The sequence below is a fragment of the Geotrypetes seraphini genome, chromosome 11 (genome assembly GCF_902459505.1).
Source record: "Geotrypetes seraphini chromosome 11, aGeoSer1.1, whole genome shotgun sequence".
NCBI lineage: Eukaryota > Metazoa > Chordata > Amphibia > Gymnophiona > Dermophiidae > Geotrypetes > Geotrypetes seraphini.
This window is the reverse complement of record NC_047094.1, coordinates 122,999,125-123,026,474: the sequence shown is the minus strand read 5'-3', so window position 1 is coordinate 123,026,474 and position 27,350 is coordinate 122,999,125. Positions and strand designations below refer to the sequence as shown.

At 45.1% G+C, this 27,350-nt stretch overlaps 1 protein-coding gene across 8 annotated transcripts in view; it reads right to left on the bottom strand.

Annotated features, from left to right (window-relative positions):
• Window positions 1-6,463: 6,463 nt before the first annotated feature.
• The window catches only part of UCKL1 (uridine-cytidine kinase 1 like 1), an 84,865-nt gene continuing 63,978 nt past the window's right edge, over window positions 6,464-27,350 (bottom strand). For all 8 annotated transcript variants that reach the window (XM_033962826.1, XM_033962819.1, XM_033962825.1 and 5 more), the window contains 4 exons: window positions 19,046-19,168; window positions 16,875-16,982; window positions 14,230-14,386; window positions 6,464-6,783 (listed from right to left, as the gene is read on the bottom strand). In XM_033962826.1, the coding sequence (XP_033818717.1) occupies window positions 6,710-6,783; window positions 14,230-14,386; window positions 16,875-16,982; window positions 19,046-19,168 (462 nt within the window). In that variant the 3' untranslated portion in view covers window positions 6,464-6,709. The remainder of the gene's footprint in view (window positions 6,784-14,229; window positions 14,387-16,874; window positions 16,983-19,045; window positions 19,169-27,350) is intronic.

The window sequence follows — 27,350 nt, the reverse complement described above, 5'->3', positions numbered from 1 at the left end:
TGTGTCTGGGGTTTTTGTGCCTATCATTTTGGAGTAGTAGTTTTTCCGTTTTTCCTTGAGTTTGGTTTTGTATTGGTTAATTTGATTTCTCCATGCTGTTTTAGAGTGTTCAGAGCTCTTATTTTTTTTCCAGTCTCTTTCAAGTTGTCTGCATAGCTTTTTTTCTTGGAGAAGTTCGGAGTCGAACCATTTATCAGAAGGTCTGCATATTTTAAATTTTAGTTTTTCTGGGGCTAGCTCATTCAGGATGGTTTCGCTTATGGTTCGCCATTGGGATGTAAATTCGTTGGGGGCTATGTTGTTGATGGCGTGGTCTGCTTTATCCCAGAATGTGGAGGGTTCGATTTTTTGGCGTGCTTTGAAGGAGGTTTTTTTTGGAGGTTGCTTGTTGATGCTTTGAGGCCAGTTGATGTTAAATGTGTATTTATAGTGATCTGACCAGAGGGAGGGGTGCCAGGTCCCATTTGAGATATGGATTTTGGGTTTGTGAGGGTGTTGGGTCATGTAAGCAGCGACATCTAGTTGGTGGCCTTTTTCGTGTGTGGGTTGGGGGTTGAGGATCTGGTAGTTCAGTGCTTTGAGGTATGAGAGAAAATTTAGTACTTGATTAGAGGTGTGATCTTCTAGATGGAGGTTTATGTCTCCTAGGAGTAGGTTGTGAGGTGATGTTATGGAATTCTGGTAAATGAATTCTTCGAGAGCTTGTTTATTTTCATTCCATTTTCCTGGTGTTGAGTAACAGAGGATGCATGTTAATGTTCCTATGAGAGAATCATCGGATAGTTGACAGGCTAGGAGATCTAGGTGGGAGGTGGAGTGTTTGTCTAGGGTCTTTATATTAATGTTGTTTTTGAGTATGATGGCTAGACCTCCACCACGTTTTTTTTTTTCTGCAGATCAGTTCTATTTTGTAACCTGTTGGGCAGAGTTCTGTGATGGTGGGATCGGATTCCGAGGTTAGCCAGGTTTCGGATAGGAATAGGCAGCTTAGTTGTTTTTTAATTATCCAGTCCTTAATAAGGTCTGCTTTTGTGCTTATTGATCTGATGTTCATATATGCACAGGATAATGAGGTGTTGTGTGTTTGGGGAGTGGGTGAGAGGTTTGGGTGGAGGAGATTTTCTTTGGTTTGTGGATGATAGTTGTGGTGTGCTGATTTTGGTTTTGGGGGTGGTCTTTTTCCCCAGCTGGTTGGTATGCTGATATGGTTGAGTGAGGAGCAGTCTATCAAGTTTCTGTGCGAGTATAGTTTTCTGGTAGGTAGAGGGAACCTAAGGGATTCTGTTAAGGTTGGGATAGAGGGTGTATGATATCCTTCTGTTATTCTGTTGGTTAGGAGTAGGAAGAGTAGTAGATGTGGGAGTATGCTTGTAGAAAAAATGGGGGGCATAGTGAATTTTTTGTAGGGGGCAGGAGAGTCTGCAGATTGGTGTTTGGTGTGAGGGGTGAGATTCTGAGAGGTGAAGGGAGGTTGGGGAGGAGGGGGCATTTTTTCTTCCCCTCTGTTCTGTTGCGTCTGTAGCCCTCAGTAGTGAGTTCAGAGCTGGGTAGGTGCTATCAATGTTATGTACGGATAAGGAGAACTAACAATGGGATATAAGAGTATCAGCTATGGCAGTTTGTCTATGCTTATCTGGTTATTTTGGAGATAGACAGTACTATCAACTTATCAGGTTATATGGAAGACATACAGGTTATTATGGAGTTAGACAGTACTTTCAACTCATCAGGCTATATGAAGATAAACAGAACTATCAACTTAACAGGCAATTTGGAAGGAATATAGAATTTGCAGATACTGTCAAAAATCTATTGAAAGGTGCAGTATATAGAGGTCGATTTTAGTGGATTGAAGTACTTATCATAACGTTTTGTCGCTTCAAAAAGTGTCGCTTCACAAAGGTGCGCACTATGCGCCTTCGCCGGCGCGCCGAACATTGGCGCTGCTCTCTTTTAAGGAGAAGGCCCCCGCTGGTCTCGGGGGGGGGGGGGGGGCGGACACGGCTCAACGCCCCTGCAGGATCGGCCTCCTGCCTCGTTTCCTGCCTGCCCGCTGGATCGGTGCTGAGAGCAGTGAAAATACAAGCAGCTTCCGTGCTGCTCTCTTTTAAGGAGAGGCCCCCGCTGGTCTCGGGGGGGGGGGGGGGGCGGACACGGCTCAACGCCCCTGCAGGATCGGCCTCCTGCCTCGTTTCCTGCCTGCCCGCTGGATCGGTGCTGAGAGCAGTGAAAATACAAGCAGCTTCCGTGCTGCTCTCTTTTAAGGAGAGGCCCCCGCTGGTCTCGGGGGGGGGGGGGGGGGGCGGACACGGCTCAACGCCCCTGCAGGATCGGCCTCCTGCCTCGTTTCCTGCCTGCCCGCTGGATCGGTGCTGAGAGCAGTGAAAATACAAGCAGCTTCCATGCTGCTCTCTTTTAAGGAGAGGCCCCCGCTGGTCTCGGGGGGGGGGGGGGGCGGACACGGCTCAACGCCCCTGCAGGATCGGCCTCCTGCCTCGTTTCCTGCCTGCCCGCTGGATCGGTGCTGAGAGCAGTGAAAATATAAAGCAAACTAGTTTGTTTCAAAAAATTTTTGCTGCATCCCCTTATAAGGCCAGACATGTTAGCAACATTGTCATAAGACTGACCCCCTACATTTTGAAAAATTTAGTCTACAAGCTTCATGTAAGTACTGCAACACTTGGTTTGCCTTTTTCTCGCCGGTGTGGCTTTCTATTTCCAGAAAGGTTAAAAAGCGTTCAATAAGCTGTCCATCTTTTAAGTACTTAAGTACAACACTTAACTGATCGATATGTGATAGATTTGGTGTTGAATCAACAGACAAACTAAATAACCAGAAGATTTAACTTCGTCAACATTGAACGCATGGACCTTTTGTGCCATTACTTGAATAAGTTTCTCGCAGGTGGTTTTTGACAGGTAAGAAGGATTTCCTTTGCCAGAATTTCCATACTTCGAAATGTGGCCCGCTAAAAATGGATCAAACTGGCTTATGAGTAAGCAGCCCTCAAAAATTCCCATTTTTCAATGATCCAAATCTTTCTTCTGTTCCTCAAAAAGCTAAGCCACATTCAGCTAACGTACAAATAACAGCTATGACATGCCTCAAGACATGTTCCCAGCAGAAATCACACTCTTCCTGAATTTGTTTCTCCAACCGTGACTTCAACCTGCACCTTGTCTGTGAGTTAAATATGTTAGCAAAGAGTCTCGGTGAGTAGTGCTTTTCTCATGCTCATCAATTACAATAGTATTTCGCCAGTCACTGTACTCTTATAACAAAATGCAAGAAATTTTTAGGAGCAAACAGTTTAAAAACAAAACAATAAACTGTTGATGGTAAATACAGTAACCACTCTCTCTTGTATTTCTCACCATTGGCTTTTGTCCCATGAAAAAGTTTCTGTGAACAATACCTTACTGATTTGCCACTACTAAAATGTTGGTAAGACTCGTCAAATGGCCCATTATAGTGTTGACAGTTACTGGGCCCATAAGCGATCCAATAAGCCACATCATCAGCAGAGAAATCAAGCCACAACTTTGGATCTTTAGCTAAATTGTAAATTTTCTTCATCGTTTAGATAGAATAATTTCACTGCCATCGCCATGATCCACTAACCCTTCATTTTCAGCAATTATTTGAGCCCCAAATTGTATTGTAAAGTCATTCGAATCAACATTTACAATAGAGGTTTCCGTATCAAAAGAATTTACAGACAAAGTGAGATCAGTTATGAGACATGTGCTAGATGAACCTGCTTGTGACACTTCAGTGATTTTAATGTCATCACATTTTGATTATGAAGTAATCAAAGTGGTATTTGCCGTATTTGTGTTCACTTCTGATGCCATATTTGTGTCCATTTCTGCACCAAAATGTCTGAGCTCATATCCAAGAATAGAATTAAACGCATCCAAAATATATAAAACGTACTTACATTTTAATAGATTAACTGAGTGTGCTATTGGAATAGTCATTAAGCAACTTTGAGGCTGTTTGAGGCTTTGAAAGCAAGAAGAGGTTATGAATGCACCTGCAATTAACACCAGTGACAGTTGGCAACTAAACTAAAAACTTCTTATGAGCTAGTACCACAAACGCGTCTAGACTTCAAAATTTGTATAGCTTCCAATCTGCAAGCACAGTGTACTTTATTTTGCAGGATAAACATGATGACACAAGAGAGGACGCTTTATAAGCAAAACTTATTGGGGGGTGTTCTCATCAAAACTTGTTTGGAGTCCTATTTCTCTGGCTGAATTTTGTAATCTGTGTTCTGTTGTTGGCTCTAATAAAAATTATTTAACCATAAACAGAACTTATTCATTTCAAATTTCTGTGGTGTCTCCCTTCCCTTGATGCCCTAAGCATGTGCTTACTTTGCTTATAGGGTTAATCCAGCACTGCCTGCGTCTTTTCCCAGGTAGCGAACCCCCAATTAAGGGGTCTCAGGGCACCGAAGCCTCAAACATGAAACTTACACTTAAAACTAAACAGAGCAGATCAGAAAGGGAAAATGTTTGAGTACCTGATTGTAAAACCGCTTAGATAACCTTGATAGGCAGTACATAAAATCCTAATAAAACTTGAAACTTGAAACACCTCTGCACAGTTCATTTGCAGAAGGAAAAACTGAAAGGGTCGCTCCACTCCACTAAAAATGAGGGAAGTACAGAACGCTATGAGTGACACACTTCTGCAAAGCCAGTTCACAGCTGGATATTGATCACCTAATGTTCACACTCCTGTGCAAATATAACAATGATTCTTTATTAATATTCTCATAAAATATTGCTTGCATAGATAAAGAATAACTGAAAATGTTAAGTCCCATTTTTTTCTACAGAAAGCAGCTCAGACTTCTGCACACATATAAAATGTTGACCAGTGACGATCATCTCATTGAGGGGCAAAAATCATTTGACTTCTATTAACCCAAATGAGAAAACAAGATTTAAAATGAAGGTACCTTCTAACATGTAAATGCAACTGCTTCAGCCACAATTCACAACAAATGAGATGAAAAGTTATTTAAATTTCCAGTCAGAACATTAATCCCTGCTCCCCCCCCACACACACACTTTCTGTATCAGCAACCCCCACCCCCCAAAAAAAAAAATAGACAAAGTTTCATCCAATTAGCTGTAAACAGTTAAGTGGCAGTACTATCAATGTAGTTCTTCCAGGAGCTGTCCTGTGGTGGATTTTTTAACACAGCTGAGGGATTTCTAGGAAAGGTTTGTCTTTTTGCTGATGATACTGAGATCTGTCCAATCTTCACTGGCTTCCAGTAGTCTCTAGGGTCCACTTTAAATGGGCTTGCTTAACTTTCAAGATCCTACACGGCATCCTTCCTCCCCTTATCCCACTATCTTGGAATTCCTCAAATCCTATCATCACCAGATCCGCCCAAAAATTCAAACTATCCTTCCCCTCATTAAAAGGCATATCCCATGCAGGAAAACTAGGGACATCCCTCTCCTTCAGAATCACAGAGCTCTGGCATAACCTTTCTACCCCACTTTGGAATCTGGGCGCCCTCCAACTTTTCCAAAAACATCTGAAAACTTGGCTATTCTCAAAAATGTAATATTTCCTCCTCTTTGTTTTACTAAGTCCCTCTAAACTTTCTCTATACTGTCCTGTAACCCTCATTGAAGTTCCTTCTCTATACCATTTCCTGTAAACCGTGCCGAGATCTACAATTGTGGAGATGATGCGGTATACAAACTTAAGGTTTAGTTTAATGATACTTCTACTGAGTATTGAAATGGAAAAGAAATTTAAGACAGCTTGCGTGAGTGCTTGACAATTAAGATTCAATATAAAAAGTTTGAAGTTGCCCCTTGTAGGGCAGGCAGAATGAAATATAGATAAACAACAAACAGGGGAGACACCTTGACATGCTCTGTTTATCAAGGTAAATGCTCTGTATATTTGTCATGTGAAATATTGGCCTCTCTGGTAAAAGGTGCCTGTCCTAATAAAACTAAAAACCTAAGACACTGTCCAGTCATGGGTGTGACAAAGGACTCTCAGAGAAACAGTAAGAAGATTCAACCTGTTGTTTCTATGGTGATGGATCTTGTGTGGTCTGCTACATCCTGTGTGGCATAGCATCAGTTACACTTACTGGCCAAAGACTTGCTTGCAAAAGACTCTAACCCTTAGAAGGCTTTATATGAGTCAATATAAAACTCAACCACACCCAGGTCCATCTTTCTGTCCCCCACCTATAGCTCATCTTATAGTTTCCTCACATTCACCCCTTTTGCTATCTGCACTCTCACTGTTCTTTCAGTCCTGTTACCCCCCACTCTTACTACCCTTACAGACATGCCCACTTCATCTCCCTTGCTATTACCTAACCCCCTTCCCCATGTCTCCTACTACCCAAACCTGTCAACATAGTACAGCAAAATAGTACATAATCGTTTATAAGGAAGAAAACACGACTCCTTCAACATGAACCGTTTTTTTTTATTATTTAAAAATACTTGTGTAACTAGATAAGAAGTTTAAGTAAATTAAGATTTGTAATGTTTCTAATTGTAGCATCTTTGCATCAATCATCATCCTGTTTAAATTCTTCAACAGCTCTTCACACACACATTTTTCATTTATTTCTGGCTACAAAAGGACTACTCTGAATGTGTCTGCACAAACTGTGGAATGTGCCACTTCTGAATTCTGGGAGAAGGCTCCTCAGATACAGACATTCTCCTCATCACTCCAGTCTGCAGGTATATCCGTCCCAAAGTAGCGATCCCCAAAGTTACCTGTAAAGTGAGGGAGAAAGGTTATTACACTTCAGTGTTTATCATGTTTTCATCTGGCATTATCTCGAAGCTCTAGAAAGACTATGCAATCATGAAGAAATAATGAAAGTTTGTCTAGAATTCATCTCCCCTCAGCTGTCTCTTCTGAGAGGAGAGGAGAGAAGAAAAGAGGACATTTCTCTGGGCAAGTGAACATTACGAGGGCTGTTCAAAAAGTATCAGACCTTTATTCATAAAAAATATTCGTATTCAGATACAACAATCTTATACTAATCTCCTTCAAAGTAGTCCCTTTGGGTTGCCATACACTTCTTCCAATGATTCAGCCACTGTCGGAAGCAGCGCTGGAATGCCTCTTGAGATTGCTCGCAACTGGTCCGGCCACATTCTGCATGATGTCTTCTCTTGACTGAAATCTGGTCCTTTTCAGCTTGGGGAAAGCTAGAAGTTACACGGAGCCATGTTGTGAGAGTAGGTAGCCTGAGGAATCATGGGTGTGTTGTGTTTGGCCAGGAAACTCCGTATCAAAAGTGAAGATTGGGCAGGTGAGTTATTGTGATGGAGCTGCTAATTGCCTGCTGCCCACAAATCCGGCTGTTTGCGTCTCACAGCGTTATGAAGGCGATGCAAAATCTCTTGGTAGTACCCCTTGGTGATGGTTGTGCAATGTGGTGCGTACTCGTGATGAACCACACCACTGGAGCCAAAGCCCTAGCTGAGTTCTTCAACAGAAAAATCTCCAATTTGAGATCCTCCCTTTCGGGCGCCACTGCCAGCCATCTGAACTACCCAGTTGCTCAGCCTTCTGACGAACCTAGAGCAGACCTTCTCTGGAACAACTTTACAATCCCAACCTGGCAACAATTCTCTACACTCTACTCAAAATACGCCAAGTCCCACTGCAAACTAGACAAGTGCCCACCCAACGTAATGAAAGTTGCTCCGGTCACCTTCAAAGCCAAGTTACACACATGGCTCTCTTCCCTTTTACTATTGGGAACTTTCCCTGAGGACCTAGGACAAATCCTAATTACCCCGATTGTAAAAACCCCCAAGGAACCCATTAACCTAACAGACCCATAGCGAACATCCCCTTCTTCACAAAACTAATGGAAGGTCTGGTCAATCAAGACCTAGTAAACTATCTGGACAAATTCAACATTCTAAACGACAACCAGTCAGGATTCCGACCCGGTCACAGCACTGAAACCATTATTGCCTCCCTACTAGATTCCCTCCACTCCCTGTTCAGCCAGGGCACAAGTGCGCTAGTCCTTCAGTTCGACTTAAGTAGTGCCTTTGACTTAGTCGACCATTCCATCCTCTTAGACTGCTTAGTGTCAATCGGTCTCTCAGGCAATGTTCTAAAATGGTTCCAGGGGTTCCTTACAAAAAGGTCATACCAAGTTTACAGCGACAACACACATTCCTCCAGCTGGGTAAACACATGTGGGGTCCTGCAGGGCTCTCCCCTCTCCCCCACTCTCTTTAACATCTACCTGGCTGCACTAGGGAACCTTTTGCAAGACCTGAAAATTAAATTTTACATTTACGCCGACATTTCCATAATCTTTACCCTAACCAGCGTTAACTCCCGAGACGAAAAGTCATCTGGCATCCATAGTAACATAGTAGATGACGGCAGATAAAGACCCGAATGGTCCATCCAGTCTGCCCAACCTGATTCAGTTTAAATTTTTTTTATTTTTTTATTTTTTCTTCTTAGCTATTTCTGGGCAAGAATCCAAAGCTTTACCCGGTACTGTGCTTGGGTTCCAACTACCGAAATCTCTGTTAAGACTTATTCCAGCCCATCTACACCCTCCCAGCCATTGAAGCCCTCCCCTGCCCATCCTCCACCAAACGGCCATACACAGACACAGACCGTGCAAGTCTGCCCAGTAACTGGCCTAGTTCAATATTTAATATTATTTTCTGATTCTAAATCTTCTGTGTTCATCCCACGTTTCTTTGAACTCAGTCACAGTTTTACTCTCCATCACCTCTCTCGGGAGCGCATTCCAGGCATCCACTACCCTCTCCGTAAAGTAGAATTTCCTAACATTGCCCCTGAATCTACCACCCCTCAACCTCAAATTATGTCCTCTGGTTTTACCATTTTCCTTTCTCTGGAAAAGATTTTGTTCTACGTTAATACCCTTCAAGTATTTGAACGTCTGAATCATATCTCCCCTGTCTCTCCTTTCCTCTAGGGCAGTGGTTCCCAACCCTGTCCTGGAGGAACACCAGGCCAATTGGGTTTTCAGGCTAGCCCTAATGAATATGCATGAAGCAAATTTGCATGCCTATCACTTCCATCTCTTTATACAGTCCAGAATCCTTCTGGCAGCAGCCACTGCCTTGTCACACTGTTTTTTCGCCTTTAGATCTTCGGACACTATCACCCTAAGGTCCCTCTCCCCGTCCGTGCATATCAGCTTCTCTTCTCCTAGCATATATGGTTCCTTCCGATTATTAATCCCCAAATGCATTACTTTGCATTTCTTTGCATTGAATTTTAGTTGCCAGGCATTAGACCATTCCTCTAACTTTTGCAGATCCTTTTTCATATTTTCCACTCCCTCTTCGGTGTCTACTCTGTTACAAATCTTGGTATCATCTGCAAAAAGACACACTTTTCCTTCTAACCCTTCAGCAATGTCACTCACAAACATATTGAACAGGATTGGCCCCAGCACCGAACCCTGAGGGACTCCACTAGTCACCTTTCCTTCCTTCGAGCGACTTCCATTAACCACCACCCTCTGGCGTCTGTCCGACAGCCAGTTTCTGACCCAGTTCACCACTTTGGGTCCTAACTTCAGCCCTTCAAGTTTGTTCAACAGCCTCCTATGAGGAACTGTATCAAAGGCTTTGCTGAAATCCAAGTAAATTACATCTAGCATATGTCCTCGATCCAGCTCTCTGGTCACCCAATCAAAAAATTCAATCAGGTTCGTTTGGCACGATTTACCTTTTGTAAAGCCATGTTGCCTCGGATCCTGTAACCCATTAGATTCAAGGAAGTACACTATCCTTTCTTTCAGCAACACTTCCATTATTTTTCCAACAATGGAAGTGAGGCTCACCGGCCTGTAGTTTCCTGCTTTATCCCTGTGACCACTTTTATGAATAGGGACCACATCCGCTCTCCTCCAATCCCCAGGAATCACTCCCGTCTCCAGAGATTTGTTGAACAAGTCTTTAATAGGACTCGCCAGAACCTCTCTGAGCTCCCTTAGTATCCTGGGATGGATCCCGTCTGGTCCCATCGTTTTGTCCACCTTTAGTTTTTCAAGTTGCTCATAAACACCCTCCTCCGTGAACGGCGCAGAATCTACTCCATTTTCTCGTGTAACTTTGCCAGACAATCTCGGTCCTTCTCCAGGATTTTCTTCTGTGAACACAGTTCCATCCTCAAGCAAATCGAATTATGGATGTCAGACTTCAAATTGAAACTCAACTCAGATAAAACCAAGTTCTTCCTGACCAGTCCAAACGACAAAATCAAAGACTTCCCATCACAGACTCCAAAAAAATTCTAGGAGTGACTCTAGACCGCAACCTCACCTTTGAAACCCACACCCGACCTACTAGTCAGAAAATGCTTCTCCTCCCTATGGAAATTAAGAACCATCAGAAAATACTTCGATGCTCACTCATTCCGCTTACTGGTCCAATCCTCCATCCTGAGCTTACTCGAGTACAGCAACATTATCTACCTGGGTTCCTTCAAAAAAACTATTCAAAGACTATGTATCATCCAAAATTCAGTAATTCAACTGATCTTTGGGCTGAAAAAATGGGAACACATTACTCCCTACTACCAAAAACTCCACTGGCTACCCCTGGAAGCAAGAGTGCTGTTCAGGTTTGCCTGCCTCTGCTACAAATCCATCCATGGTTTGGCCCTCCTATACATGGTCCCCCACTTTACCATGGATTGTCCATCCAGACCCACTCGCAAAGCTTATCTCTTCAGCCAGCCATCCAACTCTAAAAGCCTGCTGTTACAAAAGACATCTGAACAGAACTCTAGCCTTCCAAGCAGGTCATCTAAATGACTGGCTGTGCAATATTTTCTCACGCTCCTCATCCTACCTAAACTGCAGAAAATTATTAAAAACAAATCTATTTAACCAATTTGTAGCCCAAGACCCCTACCCTACCCTTGCCCCCTAGATCTCCTTTCTCCTCCCTCCCGCTCACCTTACTCCTAACCCCTTATATTGTACCAGCTCCCCTACTTACATCTATTAATTGTATCTATTTTGCAGATTGTTCCCATTCACCGATTGTATTTGCTGATTGTACCCTTTCTCTGATTGTATCCATTCGCTGATTGTCCAGCCCTTCTTTATTGTAAACCGCCTCAAACTTCTACGGCTTTGGCGGTATATAAGAAATAAATTATTATTATTATTATTATTGAGGGCCTACCAGAACATACGTCACTCTCCACTGATGTGCGGCCATCTCTGAAGCAGTTGTACCACTCCTTTATCTGTGTGGTGCCCATTGCTTCGTCCCCGAAGGCCTGTTGAATCTTTTGGATTGTTTCCACTTGGGAATCGCCAACCTTTACACAAAATTTAATGCAGTAGCGTTGTTCAACTTTTTCTGTTATTTTGGCAAAAACGAAAATTGGACAGCGCTCACTTACACTTCCTCACTCATTGATGGTCTACCAGCGACTGACAGCTTCTGTAGAAACATAGAAACAATAGACGGCAGATAAGGGCCCACTGCCCATCTAGTCTGCCCAACTTAATGTCCCTCCCCTACCTTTGCCCTGTGAATAGATCCCATGTGCCGATCCCATTTGGCCTTAAAATCAGGCACGCTGCTGGCCTCAATCACCTGTAGTGGAAGACTATTCCAGCGATCAACCACTCTTTCAGTGAAAAAGAATTTCCTGGTGTCACCTCGTAGTTTCCCGCCCCTGATTTTCAACGGATGCCCTCTTGTTGTCGTGGGACCCTTGAAAAAGAAGATATCTTCCTCCGCCTCGATGCGGCCCATAGGATACTTGAACGTCTCGATCATGTCCCCCCTCTCTCTGCGCTCCTCGAGCGAGTATAGCTGTAATTTGTCAAGCTGTTTTTCATATGGTAGATCCTTGAGTCCCGAGACCATCCGGGTGGCCATTCTTTGCACCGACTCCAGTCTCAGCACATCCTTGCGATAATGCGGCCTCCAGAATTGCACACAGTATTCCAGGTGGGGCCTCACCATGGATCTATACAATGGCATAATGACTTCCGCCTTACGACTGACGAAACCCCTTCGTATGCAGCTCATGATTTGTCTTGCCTTGGACGAAGCCTGCTCCACTTGATTGGCAGACTTCATGTCCTCACTGACGATTACCCCCAAGTCTCGTTCTGCTACCGTTTTTGCTAGGATCTCGCCATTAAGAGTATAAGACTTGCATGGATTCTGGCTGCCCAGGTGCATAACTTTGCATTTTTTGGCATTGAAGTTGAGTTGCCATGTCCTAGACCATTGCTCCAGTAGGAGTAGGTCGTGCATCATGTTGTCGGGCACTGAATCTTCGTCTGTTGTGCATTTGCCCACTACATTACTCAGTTTGGCGTCATCGGCGAATAATGTTATTTTACCTCGAAGCCTTTCTGCCAAGTCTCTTATAAAGATGTTGAATAGGATTGGGCCCAAGACTGAGCCCTGTGGTACTCCACTAATCACCTCCGTCATTTCGGAGGGGGTGCCGTTCACCACCACCCTTTGGAGCCTACCTCCAAGCCAGTTCCCAACCCATTTCGTCAATGTGTCCCCCAATCCTATAGAACTCATCTTGCTCAGCAACCTGCGGTGTGGTACGCTATCGAATGCTTTACTGAAGTCCAGGTATACGATGTCCAGGGACTCCCCAACATCCAGCTTCCTCGTCACCCAGTCAAAGAAGCTGATCAGGTTGGATTGGCAGGATCTCCCCTTAGTAAATCCATGTTGACGGGGATCCCATAGATTCTCCTCGTTCAGGATCGTATCCAATTGGCGAAAATGTTAATTATCATTTATATTCCGCGGGTTTTCAAAGAGGTCAAGGCAGATGATTCTATGCAATGTCACCTCATTAACAACTATACAAAAATAGACAAATATACCCCTCCCTTTTTACTAAACCGCAATAGCAGTTTTTAGTGCAGGGAGCTGCGTTGAATGCCTTGCGCTGCTCTCAACGCTCATAGGCTCCCTGTGCTAAAATCCGCTACTGCAGTTTAGTAAAAGGGGGTCATAGTGCAAAATATAGACAGCAGATATAAATTCTCAAAATGGACACATTTTGATCACTAAATTTAAAATAAAATCATTTCTCCTACCTTTGTTGTCTGGTGATTTCATGAGTCTTTGGTTGCACTTTCTTCTTCTGACTGTGCATGCAATACTGACATTTTAGACTGGATTTTGGCAGTAAAGGTGCAGCTGAAGGAAAATAATTTTGCATGGAAGATGATCCAGAGGAAAAGTAAAGATTCATTTTTCAAAGGCATCCACTCTTCTTAAAGCTACTTCACCCCTCTTGGGAGGTTTTTCACTTTGGGCAGAGTCAAATATATTGGCTAATAGAAAGCAAGCAAAGGTAGATTATTTACTAACTAGTCCAACAGAAGCATGTATTCTGGTACATTTCCATGGCTGTTCACAACCCAGCAGTGAGAAATGGTGGGGTGTCCTCTGTAGGAGCAGCAAAATATTAGGCCCTGGTCTGATGCTTCCTGGATCAGAGCCTGAAACTCAAGGTACCTAATGAAGGACATATTGGTTTCGTAGGGCTTCCCCAACCTGTCTTAGAGACTCCAAAGCACTGGTTTTCTGAATGTGCAGAACATATATTAGCATACACCAGTAGATGCAAAATGTCAGCTGCACTCTGGAAATGCCGAATTGTCCCTTTCTTCCAGTCCAGCTGGATGACTCCGGCTGCTCCTGCAACCCTTGCACAGGCAAACAGAACACCGCACCTCAGGCTGGCTACTTGCATTTGCTTCCTCCTCTACATGCTGCTCTGACCTTCATCTCTTCCACCGCCAGGTGTGGGGCTGGGGCGCTCTTCCTCCTGCAAAACCTTTCTTCCCAGCCCGGCTCCTCAACAGAACCTTAGAGTCGGCAGCGGCTGCTAGAGAAATGTGGTAGGCTGGGCTCCGGGTGGGGTCTCTTTCCCGTGGTCTGTCGCGAACGGCTCCACATGCACCCCGGGGGAGGGGGGGGGTGGCTGGCTTGCCCGGCACTTCTGTAGTTGCTGCTGGCCTGTTGTGGCGTTGGGGAGCAGACAGAATGCAAAGGTAACGCGAGTCTATCGCGGAGCTCGAGATGGGCTCCACGATCGACTCACATTACCTTTGCGATCAACTGGTCGATCGCGATCGACCTTTTGGGCACCCCTGCTCTACAGCATGGACATTAACAGAGAATATCACTTACCTATGCCAGGGATGATATGGAAGAGGTCATTCACCTTCTTATCCACTGCAGTTGTGATTATTTTCACTTGTGGAAAAGCATAAGCCACAGAGTGTACACCCATCTCAGCCATGAGGAGACACAGCAGGAAGATTTTATCCTCAGGGACATCATGATCCTAAAGAAGAAAGGAGAAGTGCTTTCATTACCAGGTGACATGTATAACTCTGCTAAAGCACTTCACTCCTGCTCTGCAGCACCCCCTGCTATTCCAGGAATGAGTCACACATACAGCAGTGCCAATGCACTTCACTTCTGCCCTGCAGCACTCCAGCTATTCTAATACCAAGAAACAAACATATAGTGCTGCCATTGATTCTTAATACATAAGAAAATAAGAGTTGCCCTATTGCAAGGGTGCCCACACTTTTTGGGCTTGCGAGCTACTTTTAAAATGACCAAGTCAAAATGATCTACCAACAATAAAAATGCTAAACATATATATATATATATATATACACACATATATATATATACACACACACCGAGTGTACTTTGTATTTATGTTCAAATATTTTTTTATTATACAGCCCCCCTCCCCCGAAGGCCTGACCCCCCCTGAAGGTCTGCACATTCCCCCTCAAAGGTTGACTCCCCCCCTGAAGGCCTGCACTACCCCTTGAAGGACTGCACTCCCCCCCCCCCCCCCGAAGGCCTACCCTCCCCACATCCATTTACCTAATTCCAGCAGGGAGCAGTCTGCAGAGAGGATCGCTGGTACTTTAGCGATCCTTGCAGGTTGCCATAGGCCTCAGGAGCTGTCTTCCCTCTGCCCCACGCCTGTCTCTGACTTAGAGGAGGGGCAGGACCACGGCAGAGGGAAGACAGCTCCTGAGGCCTATGGCAACCTGTAAGAATTGCTAAAGTACTACCTGCCACCGGCCGTCTCCCATTCGTCCCCTTTGGAGATCCCCACAGGAATAAGGAAGTTAAATTAATAGAATACTTAGGCACAGAAAAACAAAGAAATACTTCCAAGAACTGCCCCATAAGAACTGCCTGTCACAATGCTCATTAGTGGAACTGAATAAAAGACAAGTACAATGAATTTAGAAGGGGGACGATCCGCCCGGGTGCACGGCTTGGAGGGGTGCACAGCCGGCCAGGTCCGGGTCATCCTGCCTTTCTTTTCCCCCGGTCCGCGCTCGGGGCTTGCGCCTGCCTGGTCCTGCGCCGACGCTCGAATGGTGCCGTTAACTCCCGCGAGTCTCGCGATAACCAACAGCACCATTTGGGCGGCGGGTGCGAGCCCCGTGCGCAGACCGGTGGAAAGTAAGGGCAGGAGGACCCGGACGGCTGTGCATCCTTCCAAGCCGTGCACCCGGGGCGGGGGCGGACCGCCCCACCTCGGTACGCCACTGATTGGGAGGCCGATTTTGGGGTTTTTTAAATTGTTTATCGGGCAGCATTAGGCCTCGCTCTTACCTCAATCATTACAGGCGCTTCTATTTCTTGTGATGCGCTGAGCTCTGTCCCCCACCGACCTACACCCCGCCCTTCCAGCACTCTGATTGACCAGCGTTCTTTAAGAGGCGGGCCAGTCAGGAGGGGGAAAAAAAGAGAAGGGAAGAAGGGAACCTGCTGTGCGATCGACTGGGGTCGCCTGAGCGAACGACCTGTCGATCGTGATCGACACGTTGGGCACCCCTGCCCTATTGGGTCAAACCCAGTATCCTGCTTCCAACAGTGGCCAGTCCAATTCTTTTTTAAACCCAGCTAAATTAACTGCTTTTACCACTACAGTATTATTCTGTAACTTCATAGAATATTTTCTTGTCTTTGAATTTTTTTAAACAGTAAACAACTGATTTGCGTTTCTCCTTTTCATTCTATTCAGGGTTTTATAGACCCCTATCATCTCCCCAAAGCCATCTCTTCTCCAAGCTAAAGAGCCCTAACCTCTTCAGGCTTTCCTCATATGACAGTCATTCCATTCCCTTAATCATTCTGGTTGCCCTTCTACCTTTTCCACTTCCATTATATCTTTTTCAGATGCAGTGACCAGAATTGCACAAAATATGCTCCCATTATGGAACAAAGCAGAGGTATTATAATATTCTTTGTTCTAATCTCTATTCCTTTCCTAATAATTCCCAACACTGTTTGCTTTTTTGATTACCGCCATACACTGAATAGAAGATTTCACTGATAGTTTACAATGATACCTAAATACCTTTTCCTTGGTGGTAACTCCTTCATATCATGTAGTTATAATTTGGATTATTTTTCCCAATATGCAACCTTTTACTGCGGAACGAATCGTCCAAGTTTCCATTATTTCCTATGGGGAAATATGCTTTGATATACGAGCGCTTTGGGTTACGAGTATGCTTCTGGAACGAATTATGCTCGCAAGCCAAGGTACACTGTATATAGCACTGCCAATGCACATCAGTCATGCTAAGCAGCATTTTTGATACTCTACTAATGAGAACCACAAGTTCATCTCTGCCAATTCACCTCATTCCTGCCCTGTGGCTTCTTCTGCTACTCTAATACCAAAATACATGCATACAGAACTGTGCTTTATTAACAGAGGGGGAAAAGAAATGATCGCATTTTTCAAAAAACTTCTTTCAGATATCTCAACAACTGTTTTTGCCTACCAGCAACACTCTCACGGCCATCATTGCAGCTGCACCTGTAGAAACTGTGCAATCCATTAAGATAACATGATCTTCACTAATGTCCTTTGGTAGCCTCAGGTAGTGCAGCTGGTGAGACACAAAGGATGGGAGAAGATAAGCAGAAAAAAATGAAGAGGATACAGAGAGAGGGAGAAAGGAGGTGTAGCAAATTGTTAAAGAGAACATAGGAAGGGTATGTAAACACTGATGATAAGAAATATCTACTAAAAAAGCCATTCCTCTACCACTGTGAGTTCCCCCACTTGAGCACAGGGCCGGATTAATGGGTAGGCCCAGTAGGCACGTGCCTAAGGCCCAAAATCATCAGGAGGGCCCACTGAAGGAGGACAAACAGATGAGCGATTCACTTTGCCAATTTTTTTTTTCCCCAAATGGCAACAGCAGCCCCCCCCCCAGCATCAACAGCAATGGTGGAACACCCCTCCCCCCCAACATCAATAGCAATGCAGCCAGCTGCTGCAGGAAGGTCCTGCAATAACTGCTTCTGCCATCCACCCCCTCCAACGTCACTAACTTCTTACGGAGCAGAGCCAGCAGACACAGTCATCGCGAAACCTTCCGGCAGTAACCAGCTGCATTGCCGTTGATGTTGGGGGGGGGGGGGGGTGTTGCCATTGCCGCCAGCTGTTCTGCATTTGTTTGGAGGGAGAGAGAAAGGAACAAGGAAGTGTGGTTGATGGAGAGAAAGGGGGCAGCATGGTATGGAAGGGTGGTGGAGGGAGAAATAAGGGGGCAGATGCTGATGGAAGTGGGGGGAAGGGAAAGGGGAGAGAGACATAAGGGGCAGATGCTGATGGAATTGGTGTGCAGGGAAAGAGGAGCGAGACATAAGGGGGAAGGATACTGGAGGGAATTGGGTTGGAGGGAAAAAAAGGGGGCAGATGCTGACGGAAGTGGGGGGGGAGGGTAAGGAGAGAGTGAAATGCTAGACCATGGGGGTGTGGGAGAGGGAAAGGAAGGTGAGGAGAGGAGAGAGATGCCAGACCATTGGAGGAGGGAAGGGAAGAAGATGGTTGCCACACCAATGGGGGGAGGGAGGGAGAGATGGAAAGGAGAGGCAGACAATTTCTGGAAGAGGCATAGAAAGAGAATAGATGCCATATGGAAGAGGCAGAGAGATGGAAGGAAGAGAATGATGAGAAGATGAGGAAAGCAGAAATTAGACATCAAAGGTAGAAAACATTTTCTATTTGTTTTATTTTTGCTTATATTATCGAACAAATCCCTGATGAGTTCAGAGGTGAAAAGTTTGCCTGTATTCAACTTCGGGAACAGTTTTGGATTTTTGAACTTGATACTGTTTACCCGCATGGCCTGAATGAATCTATGGAGTGGAATACCATAGTGTAATTTGGGCTCTCATTTGATTGGTTGTTGCTCATGACTCATGCTCCCTGCTCAGCTTTTAAGCTCTGTTAGCTTGCTGCTCTGTTGGTTGGTTCCTCCCTCTCTCTAGGCTGGCTTGTTTGCTTTATTTGCCTCTCATGGCTGAATAAGTGCTGTCCGTCTAAAGTTACAGGTTCCTGAGCAAGGGACCTAGAGTCCCCGAAACCAGGCTGGTTGAACCTATTTCTGAATTTCATCTGACTTGGCAGTTTACAGTGTCTCTTTGCCTTTGTTTTTCATCTACGGAACATGCCTGCAAGCTAAGTTTTCCTTTTTGATTCTGGGAGTCAGCTGGAGGGACCTTCAAAGTATTTTTCTCTGTTTCAGCACTGTGAATATGTGCTTTATTATTATCACTGTTGAATTTCACCTTATTTTTTGATTTGGTTGGTGGGTGCACACAGGAGGAATTCGATGATGGTGTGCAAGTGGTGGTTATTAGACCTTCACCTTAGCATGTGAGTGCTGGAGATGTTTTTCTCCTTTTGCTGGACCTTCACACTGAGACTCCCTCCTTTTTTCAATTATATTATTTATATGGCATATGATTGGTAGTCCAGTGCTTGAGACAGAAGTTAGTTACTTTGAAGGTCCATCAGACCTTTTTTTGCTGCTGTTTATGGTTTCTATTTAGTTATCGTGTGCAGCTTTTTGCTTAGTGGAGTTAGTTTTGCTATCATCAGATGTGACAAGTAGAATTATCTCCTGTATCAGCTATGCTGCCTGATCTCACTGTCTCATACCTCAGGTTCACCTGTGTATGGGTTGGTCTGAATAAGGATTGTGCCAATCCGGACATCTTTACATACAGCTCGCAATGCTGGTTCCATTGTCTCTCCTGCTCTCAGAACCGATACTCCTGTGATCTGCAAAACACAGAAAAGCAGATATTCTGGATACAGATGGCTCCGAAAGGTTCTTACCTTTGCTAATCTTTCTTGTAAATCCACGCTCTATTCCTAGACAAGTGGGTTATCCATACCATGTTGCGAGACTGCTTGAAGAAAGCCTCATTTACATAATTTTTTTAGACCCTCCCCTCTTACTTTACCACTACCCTCAGGACTCCAGTTCCAGACAGTGACACCTGTAGAGGACATAGACAAAAGGGAGGGGCATGGGGAAACTCCCCGACAAATAAATCTAATCTGCTCATAACATGAAAAGTCTTAACAATCATAAACAATTGAAACAAGTCATTAAACAGTATAAACCTGAAAAAAAAAACTGTGCTATAAGGAGACAGTAACAGAGGGGGTTCTACAGCTAGGGACTCCAAAGGCAAAATGAATAACATATTCAGATTGTACTCTTACAAAGACTGGTCAAAAAACCATAAGTTCAGCTTACCAGTACTTATTAAGGCAGACAATCGGTGAATCAACAACTCCCATGGCGGGTTCCAGGAATAGAGTGTGGATTTACAAGAAAGAAGATGAGCAAAGGTAAGAACCTAATCTTTTGTTCTTGTACAATCCCACTCTATTCCTGGACACATGGGACGTAACAGAGCAGTCCCATAGAGTCAGGGACGGACTGATGAAGCTGCAGCCAAAACAGAAGAATCAAAAGCAGCATCCTGCTTAGCCGCCTCATCGATCCTGTAAAACTTGGAAAAAGTATGCGAGAAGGACCAGGTAGCAGCCCAGCAAATCTCCTCCAATGAGATTGCTGATGACTCTGCAGAAGAAGAAGAAATACTTCTAGTACGAGCCCGTTAACTGTGCCTCTGGTTTACCCTCATCCTTTACCCTCGCAAATTTCTGCCTCCTCGTGTCCCCTCCACCCCCCTTCTCCGCTTTTCCTCGGAAATTTCCTGCCCTGCCAGCCCCCTCCCATGCTATTGTCCCCTGGGCCTTGGTTTGATCCCTCTTGTCTTGTAGCTCCTCCTTATTGTCTTCTGCTTGCACTCTGGTTCCACCCCGCCCCCCTGAATCCCCTGGATCCCCCTGCCGCTTAAGTCCCTCACAGCAAGTTGCTGTTACCTGGTGCTTCCCTCGCTGTCTGATCTCGAGCTCCATCAGTTCCCCGTCCTCCTCCCTGTAGTCATCCCGCTCAGCATCCTTTCTGGATACCGTTGTCCGAAGCGTCATCAGGTCTGCTGTCGGCTTTCCCCCTCTCCTTAGTTTAAAGCCCTCTCGATCTCCTTCTTCATGTTGGCTGCCAGTATTCTTGTACCCGCCGTGCTCAGGTGCAGGCTGTCCCGCCTGTAGAGCTTGCTCTTTCCCCAGAAGGACGACCAGTTCCTCACAAAGTGGAAGCCCTCATCTTCGCACCATTTTCTCAGCCACGCATTCACATCCTGGAGCTCGGCCTGCCTCCTTGCATCTGCCCTCGAGGAATACAGATGGGATAGTGCGCCTAAGGAAACCCGACGGTACCTATGCAGAACTGGACTCCGATAAAGCCAAACTACTAAACAAATACTTCTGCTCAGTCTTTACCTGTGAGGCACCAGGATCCAGTCCACAGCTGCAAACAAGGGAGCTCAGAAGACCCATTCAGGAATTCTGAATTTACTACCAGCAGCATCTACCAAGAATTATCAAGGTTCAAAGTGAAAAAAGCCATGGGACCAGATAAATTGCACCCCAGAGTGCTTAGGGAATTGAGAAATGTCCTGGCAGAACCGTTAGCCGTGCTCTTCAATCTTTCCCTGAGCACGGGAAAAGTCCCATTAGACTGGAAAACAGCTAACGTCATTCCGCTTCACAAAAAGGGATGCAGGTCAGAGACTGCAAATTACAGGCCAGTAAGTCTTCCATCAATAGTGTGTAAACTTATGGAAACGTCGATTAAACACAAATTAGATATGGTTCTGGATGATAAGAGGCTGAGGGATCCCCACCAGCATGGATTTACAAAGCGAAGGTCCTGCCAATCCAATCTAATCAGCTTCTTTGACTGGGTAACAAAAAAACTAGACAAGGGAAAGTCCCTGGATGTAGTGTATCTGGACTTCAGTAAGGCTTTTGATAGTGTCCCACACAGTAGATTATTGAACAAGATGAGCTCGCTGGGACTAGGAGAAACATTAACTGCATGGGTTAAAGACCGGCTCAGTGGCAGACTTCAAAGGGTGGTGGTAAACGGTACTCCCTCTGAAACGTCGGAGGTGTTCAGTGGAGTACCACAGGGCTCAGTCCTGGGTCCAATCCTATTTAATATCTTCATATGGGATCTGCCCCAGGGACTTCAGGGTAAAATCGCATTATTTGCCGATGACGCTAAATTATGCAATGTAGTGGGCGGAGGTACCGTACCTGACACTATGACACAGGACCTACTTTTACTGGAGCAATGGTCTACTATTTGGCAGCTGAGCTTTAATGCCAAGAAGTGTAAAGTTATGCACCTTGGTAGCGGAAACCCTTGCAGAACCTACACTCTGAACAGTGAGACCTTAACTAGAACTGTTACAGAACGGGACCTGGTAGTAATCATTAGTGAAGATATGAAGACTGCAAATCAAGTGAAGAAAGCTTCATCCAAGGCTAGACAAATGCTGGGTTGCATCCGGAGAAGTTTCGTCTGCCGAAAGCCCAAAGTGGTAATGCCGCTTTACAGGTCCATGGTGAGATCACATCTGGAATACTGTGTTCAATTTTGGAGGCCACATTATAAAAAGGATGTGCTGAGAATAGAGTCGGTTCAGAGACTGGCCACTAGAATGGTCTCAGGACTCAAGGATGTCCCATATGAAGAACATCTAGGTAAGTTGCAGCTATACTCTCTCTAGGAATGCAGAGAGAGGGGAGACATGATAGAGACGTTCAAATATGTTACTGGCCGTATGGAGGTGGAAGAAGACATCTTTTTCCTTACATGACCTACGGCGACAAGAGGGCATCCACTAAAAATCAGGGGTGGGAGATTTCATGGTGACACTAGGAAGTATTTATTCACCGAAATGGTGGTTGATCGTTGGAATGATCTTCCACTTTAGGTAGTAGAGGCCAACAATGTGCTCGATTTTAAGAATAAATGGGATAAACATGTGGGTTCACTTCGAGGAAGTGCTTAGGGGGTGGGTTATTCGAGTGGGCAGACTTGTTGGGCCGACGGCCCTTTTCTGCTGTCCTACTCTATGTTTCTATATGGATCCATCTCGAAATGGTGGCTTTCGAAGTCAGCCTGCCCTTACGGATAGGACCCACCAGTATGAACAGGTGGTCGGAACCCGAAACTTGTTTGTGATCTCCAAGTACCACAACAAAGGCCTGCACACATCTAGTGACCATAACACTCAGTCCTACTTTCTCAAACCGGAGGAAATAAAAGTAGGTAGTCAGACCTACTGGTTGATGTGGAAACTAGAGACCACCTTTGGTACAGTGCGCAGAACAGTGCGCAGAACATGCTGGAATCCTTAAACCTAAGAAAAGGATCTTTGCAGGATAAAGCCTGAAACTTGGAAGCCCTGTGGGCTGAAGTTATTACCACCAGGAAAACTGTCTTGACAGTGATATCCATTAAGGAAGCCTGCTACAGAGGCTCATAGGACGGATGAGCCAGCAATTAGAGAACAAGATTAAGATGTCAAGTTGGACAGGGTAGATGCAGTGGGGGCCAAAGTCTCAAAGCACCCCTAAGAAACTGGATAACTTCAGGATAAGTGACCAAACTCCCAGTGAACCATGAACATCTTGGCAATGTCCAGATGATCTGAAAGGATGAGAACTGTGGCTTCGTGCTACAAAGAAGAGCAACTAGACTGATAAACTTCCATATACCGAAAGATTGAAGCAGTTGGGACTTTTCTCCCTGGAGAAGCGAAGACTTAGAGGAGACATGATAGAAACCTTCAAGATCCTGAAGGGCATAGAAAAAGTAGACAGGGACAGATTTTTCAAATTAAGGGGCGCCACAAGTACAAGGGGGCACTCGGAGAAATTGAAAGGGGACAGGTTTAGAACAAACGCTAGGAAGTTCTTTTTCACTCAGAGGGTGGTGGATACATGGAACGCGCTTCCAGAGGCTGTTGTAGACAAGAAAACATTAAATGGTTTCAAAGAAGGTTTGGATAGATTCCTAGAAGAAAAAGGGATTGAGGGGTATAGATAGGTATAGACCATTGCTCAGGAAATGGGCCTGATGGGCCGCCGCGGGAGCGGACCGCTGAGCAGGATGGACCTAGGGTCTGCCTCAGCGGAGGCAACTTCTTATGTTCTTATAAGAGAGCATTCCGCTGCCACCAGCTGACCGACCTCCAACTTCAACTCCTAGAGGGATTTGAAAATAAGCCCGACCAAAGAATCTCCACACAATGGGGTCTTCTCCAAGATCCTGGAGATCTAAGAGTGTTGCAACATCCCCCCACAGTGGTTGTGCCTGTCTGCGTAAGCAAGGGCATCATCATGTTGTCCTGGTCATCAATGTCGTCAGCCAGCGAATTATCCCTGGACAACTCGGGGAATCTGGACTGAACATCCGTGTCCTGGGAAGGTGGACTCCCCGAAACCAGCAAGGTCACTAGAGGAGACGCCTTTTTCATGGCCAGATAAACCTGGAAAAACATATTAATAAACTCCAGGGAAGCCACAGCTTACATTTTGGCATAGTCATCTGCAGGATTTTGGAACATTGGAGAAATCTGAGTTCCAGGATCTTGAATAAGAACCTGAAGTGGGGAAACTTAAGTGTTTCTGTTTTGAAATTTAAAAGTATATATTTACTGTGAATTTATATTTATGAGAAAGGACCTGCGAGTCAATTTGAAAAACTGATTTGTTTGTTTTGTAATGTTCTGGTCTGTATATGAATTGTACTGTGGTTAACTAAAGTTTTCCCTAGTTGACATTTGATCTTTCTAAGGGACAGAAAGAGCTCAAAAGCATCGTATGTGGCTTGCAGCATGAAGAGTCGAAGTTGAGACAGAGTTCTGATGATATGTTTAAATTCAGAAAGATTTTGTTCCTCCAGAGCCGGATAGAACTTAGGCATCAATTTGAGGAAATGGTTAAAATAAGCAGTGAAAATATAGTTATAATTGGGAGCTCTTTGATCCAAGATGGCGACGGCATAGGCAGGCTGTGTGTTTGCTCGTGATAGCCCTCTTGAAGTGGATATTATTTCCGGAATTGAGTACAATTTCCTACCTTTGAGATGCCCATACGGAGAGGGAGAAGCGCCGCTGGGGCCTCGCGGCGCTCCGAGACTTCCGTGGTTGGCATTATGCCATTGTATAGATCCATGGTGAGGCCCCACCTGGAATATTGTGTGCATGAGACTTTTGCTACTGACATGCATCACTTTACACTTGTCCACTTTGAACCTCATCTGCCATGTCGATGCCCATTCCTTGAGCCTGATTATGTCATGTTGTAGATCTTCGCAATCCCCCTGCATCTTCACTACTCTAAATAACTTCGTATCGTCCGCAAATTTTATCACCTCGCTCGTTGTACCTATGTCCAGATCATTTATAAAGATGTTGAAGAGCATGGGTCAAAGCACCGAGCCCTGCGGCACCCTGCTGGTGATGCTCTTCCAGTCCGAGTATTGTCCATTTAACCCCCCACTCTCTGTTTCCTATGCTTCAGCCAGTTTTTAATCCACGTGAGTATTCCACCCTTGATTCCATGGTTCGCAATTTTCCAAAATAGTTGTTCATGTGGAACCTTGTCGAACGCCTTCTGAAAGTCAAGATATACAATGTCAACCAGGTCTCCCTTGTCTATCTGCCTGTTTACTCCCTTGAAGAAGTGCAGCAGGTTTGTTAAACAAGATCTGCCTTTGCTGAAACCGTGCTGACTTGTCTTCATCAGCCCGTGTCCGTCAAGATGCCATACAAGATCTTAAATGTAAAACAAGCACATCTGAAATACTGTAGAAATAATTGGGAGCCAGTGAAGTTTTAACAAAAGCGGAGAAACATGGTCGAATTTACTTTTTGCTAAGATCAGCCTAGCCGAGTACTTCCATGACAAGGTTTGCAAGATTAGCCTTGAGTTTTCTAATAGCTCACCTCCATCTCTCCCTCCCCTGGTCCATTCTGTCAATATCCCTCCCCTGGTCCATTCTGTCAATCTCCCTTCAATCTTCAGAAGGAAAGCTAATAGGATTGACGGTCAGTCTAGAGGAGATGTGTAAGCAGATTGATAGGCTTAAGAGCGATAAATCCCCAGGACTGGATGGCATCCATCTAAAGGTCATCAAGGAACTGAAAGGGACCATAGCTTAACTGCTTCAACTAATAGCCAATCTGCTGCTCAAATCAGGAAAGATTCCGGAAGACTGGAAGGTGGCGAATGTTACGCCGATCTTCAAGAAAGGTTCGAGGGGAGATCCGGGAAACTACAGACCGGTGAGTCTGACCTCGGTACCGGGAAAGATGGTAGAGTCGCTGATAAGACCGCATCATTGATCACCTTGACAGACACGATCTGATGAGGCCAAGCCAGCATGGCTTCAGCAAGGAAGATCTTGCTTGACGAACTTGCTGCACTTCTTTGAGGGAGTAAACAGGCGGATTGACAAGGGTGACCTGGTCGACATTGTATATCTGGATTTTCAGAAGGCGTTTGACAAGATTCCACATGAACCACTACTTCGGAAAAATACATGAAATAGAGGGTGAAATACACACGTGGATTAAAAACTGGCTCGAGCATAGGAAATAGAGTGGAGATAAATGGACAATACTCAGACTGGAAGAGCGTCACCAGTGGGGTGCTGCAGGGCTCGGTGCTTGGACCCATGCTCTTCAACATAAGAACATAAGATGCCTCTGCTGGGTCAGACCAGAGGTCCATTGCGCCCAGCAGTCTGCACCCGCAGCGGCCCATCAGACCCATGACCTGTACGGTGATCTTTGTCTGAACCCGTAAATCCCCCTTGGTCTCTATCTATACTCTTTCTATATCCCATCTCTACCTCTATCTGTATCCCTCAATCCCCCTATCTTTCAGGAATTTATCCAATCCTTCTTTAAAACCCCGTAGTGTACTCTGTCCTATCACAACCTCCGGAAGCGCGCTCCAGGTGTCCACCACCCTCTGAGTGAAAAATAACTTCCTAGCATTGGTTCTAAACCTGTCCCCTTTCAGCTTCTCCGAGTGCCCCCTTGTACTTGTTGTCCCCAATAGTCTGAAGAATCTGTCCCTATCTACCTTCTCGATGCCTTTCATTATCTTGAAAGTCACTATCATGTCTCCTCTGAGTCTCCGCTTTTCCAGGGAGAAGAGTCCCAGCCTTTCTAACCTGTCTGCGTATGAAAGGTTTTCCATACCTTTTATCATTTTCGTTGCTCTTCTCTGGACCCTCTCAAGCATCGCCATGTCCTTCTTGGTACGGTGACCAATACTGGACACAGTACTCCAGGTGCGGGCGCACCATCGCCCAATACAGCGGCATGATGACTTCCTTCGTCCTGGTTGTGATACCCTTCTTAATAATACCCAACATTCTATTTGCTTTCTTTGAGGCTGCTTGCTGCACATTGTGCCGTTGATTTCATTGTTGTATCCACCAGCACACCCCAGTCCTTTTCAAGGTTGCTTTCCCCTAACACCGATCCCTCCATTTTGTAGCTGAACATCGGGTTCTTTTTCCCTATATGCATGACCTTGCATTTCTCCATATTAAAGCGCATTTGCCATTTATTTGCCCACTCTTTCAGTTTGTTTAGGTCCTTTGTAGGTCTTCGCATTCCTCCGCGGTTCTAACCCTGCTGCAGAGGTTGGTGTCATCCGCAAATTTTATAACTTCACACTTTGTCCCCGTTTCCAGGTCATTTATAAATACATTGAACAGCAGCAGTCAGAGCAACGACCCCTCCGGAATACCACTCGTGACCCTCCACCCTCGGTACTGGCAGGATCTCTGAGAATGCTATCTTCTGTGTTCTCAGCTTCAGTTTCTTTCCCAGGATCTTGAACTGCTCGGTTACTGTAGTCCTGCTGTAATGTCTTCTGTTAACATCATTTGTTCCGACGTGGATGATCACTGCTGTCTCTTTATAAATGATCTGGACATTGGTACGACGAGTGAGGTGATTAAATTTGCAGATGATACAAAGTTATTCAGAGTAGTGAAGACGCAGGGGGA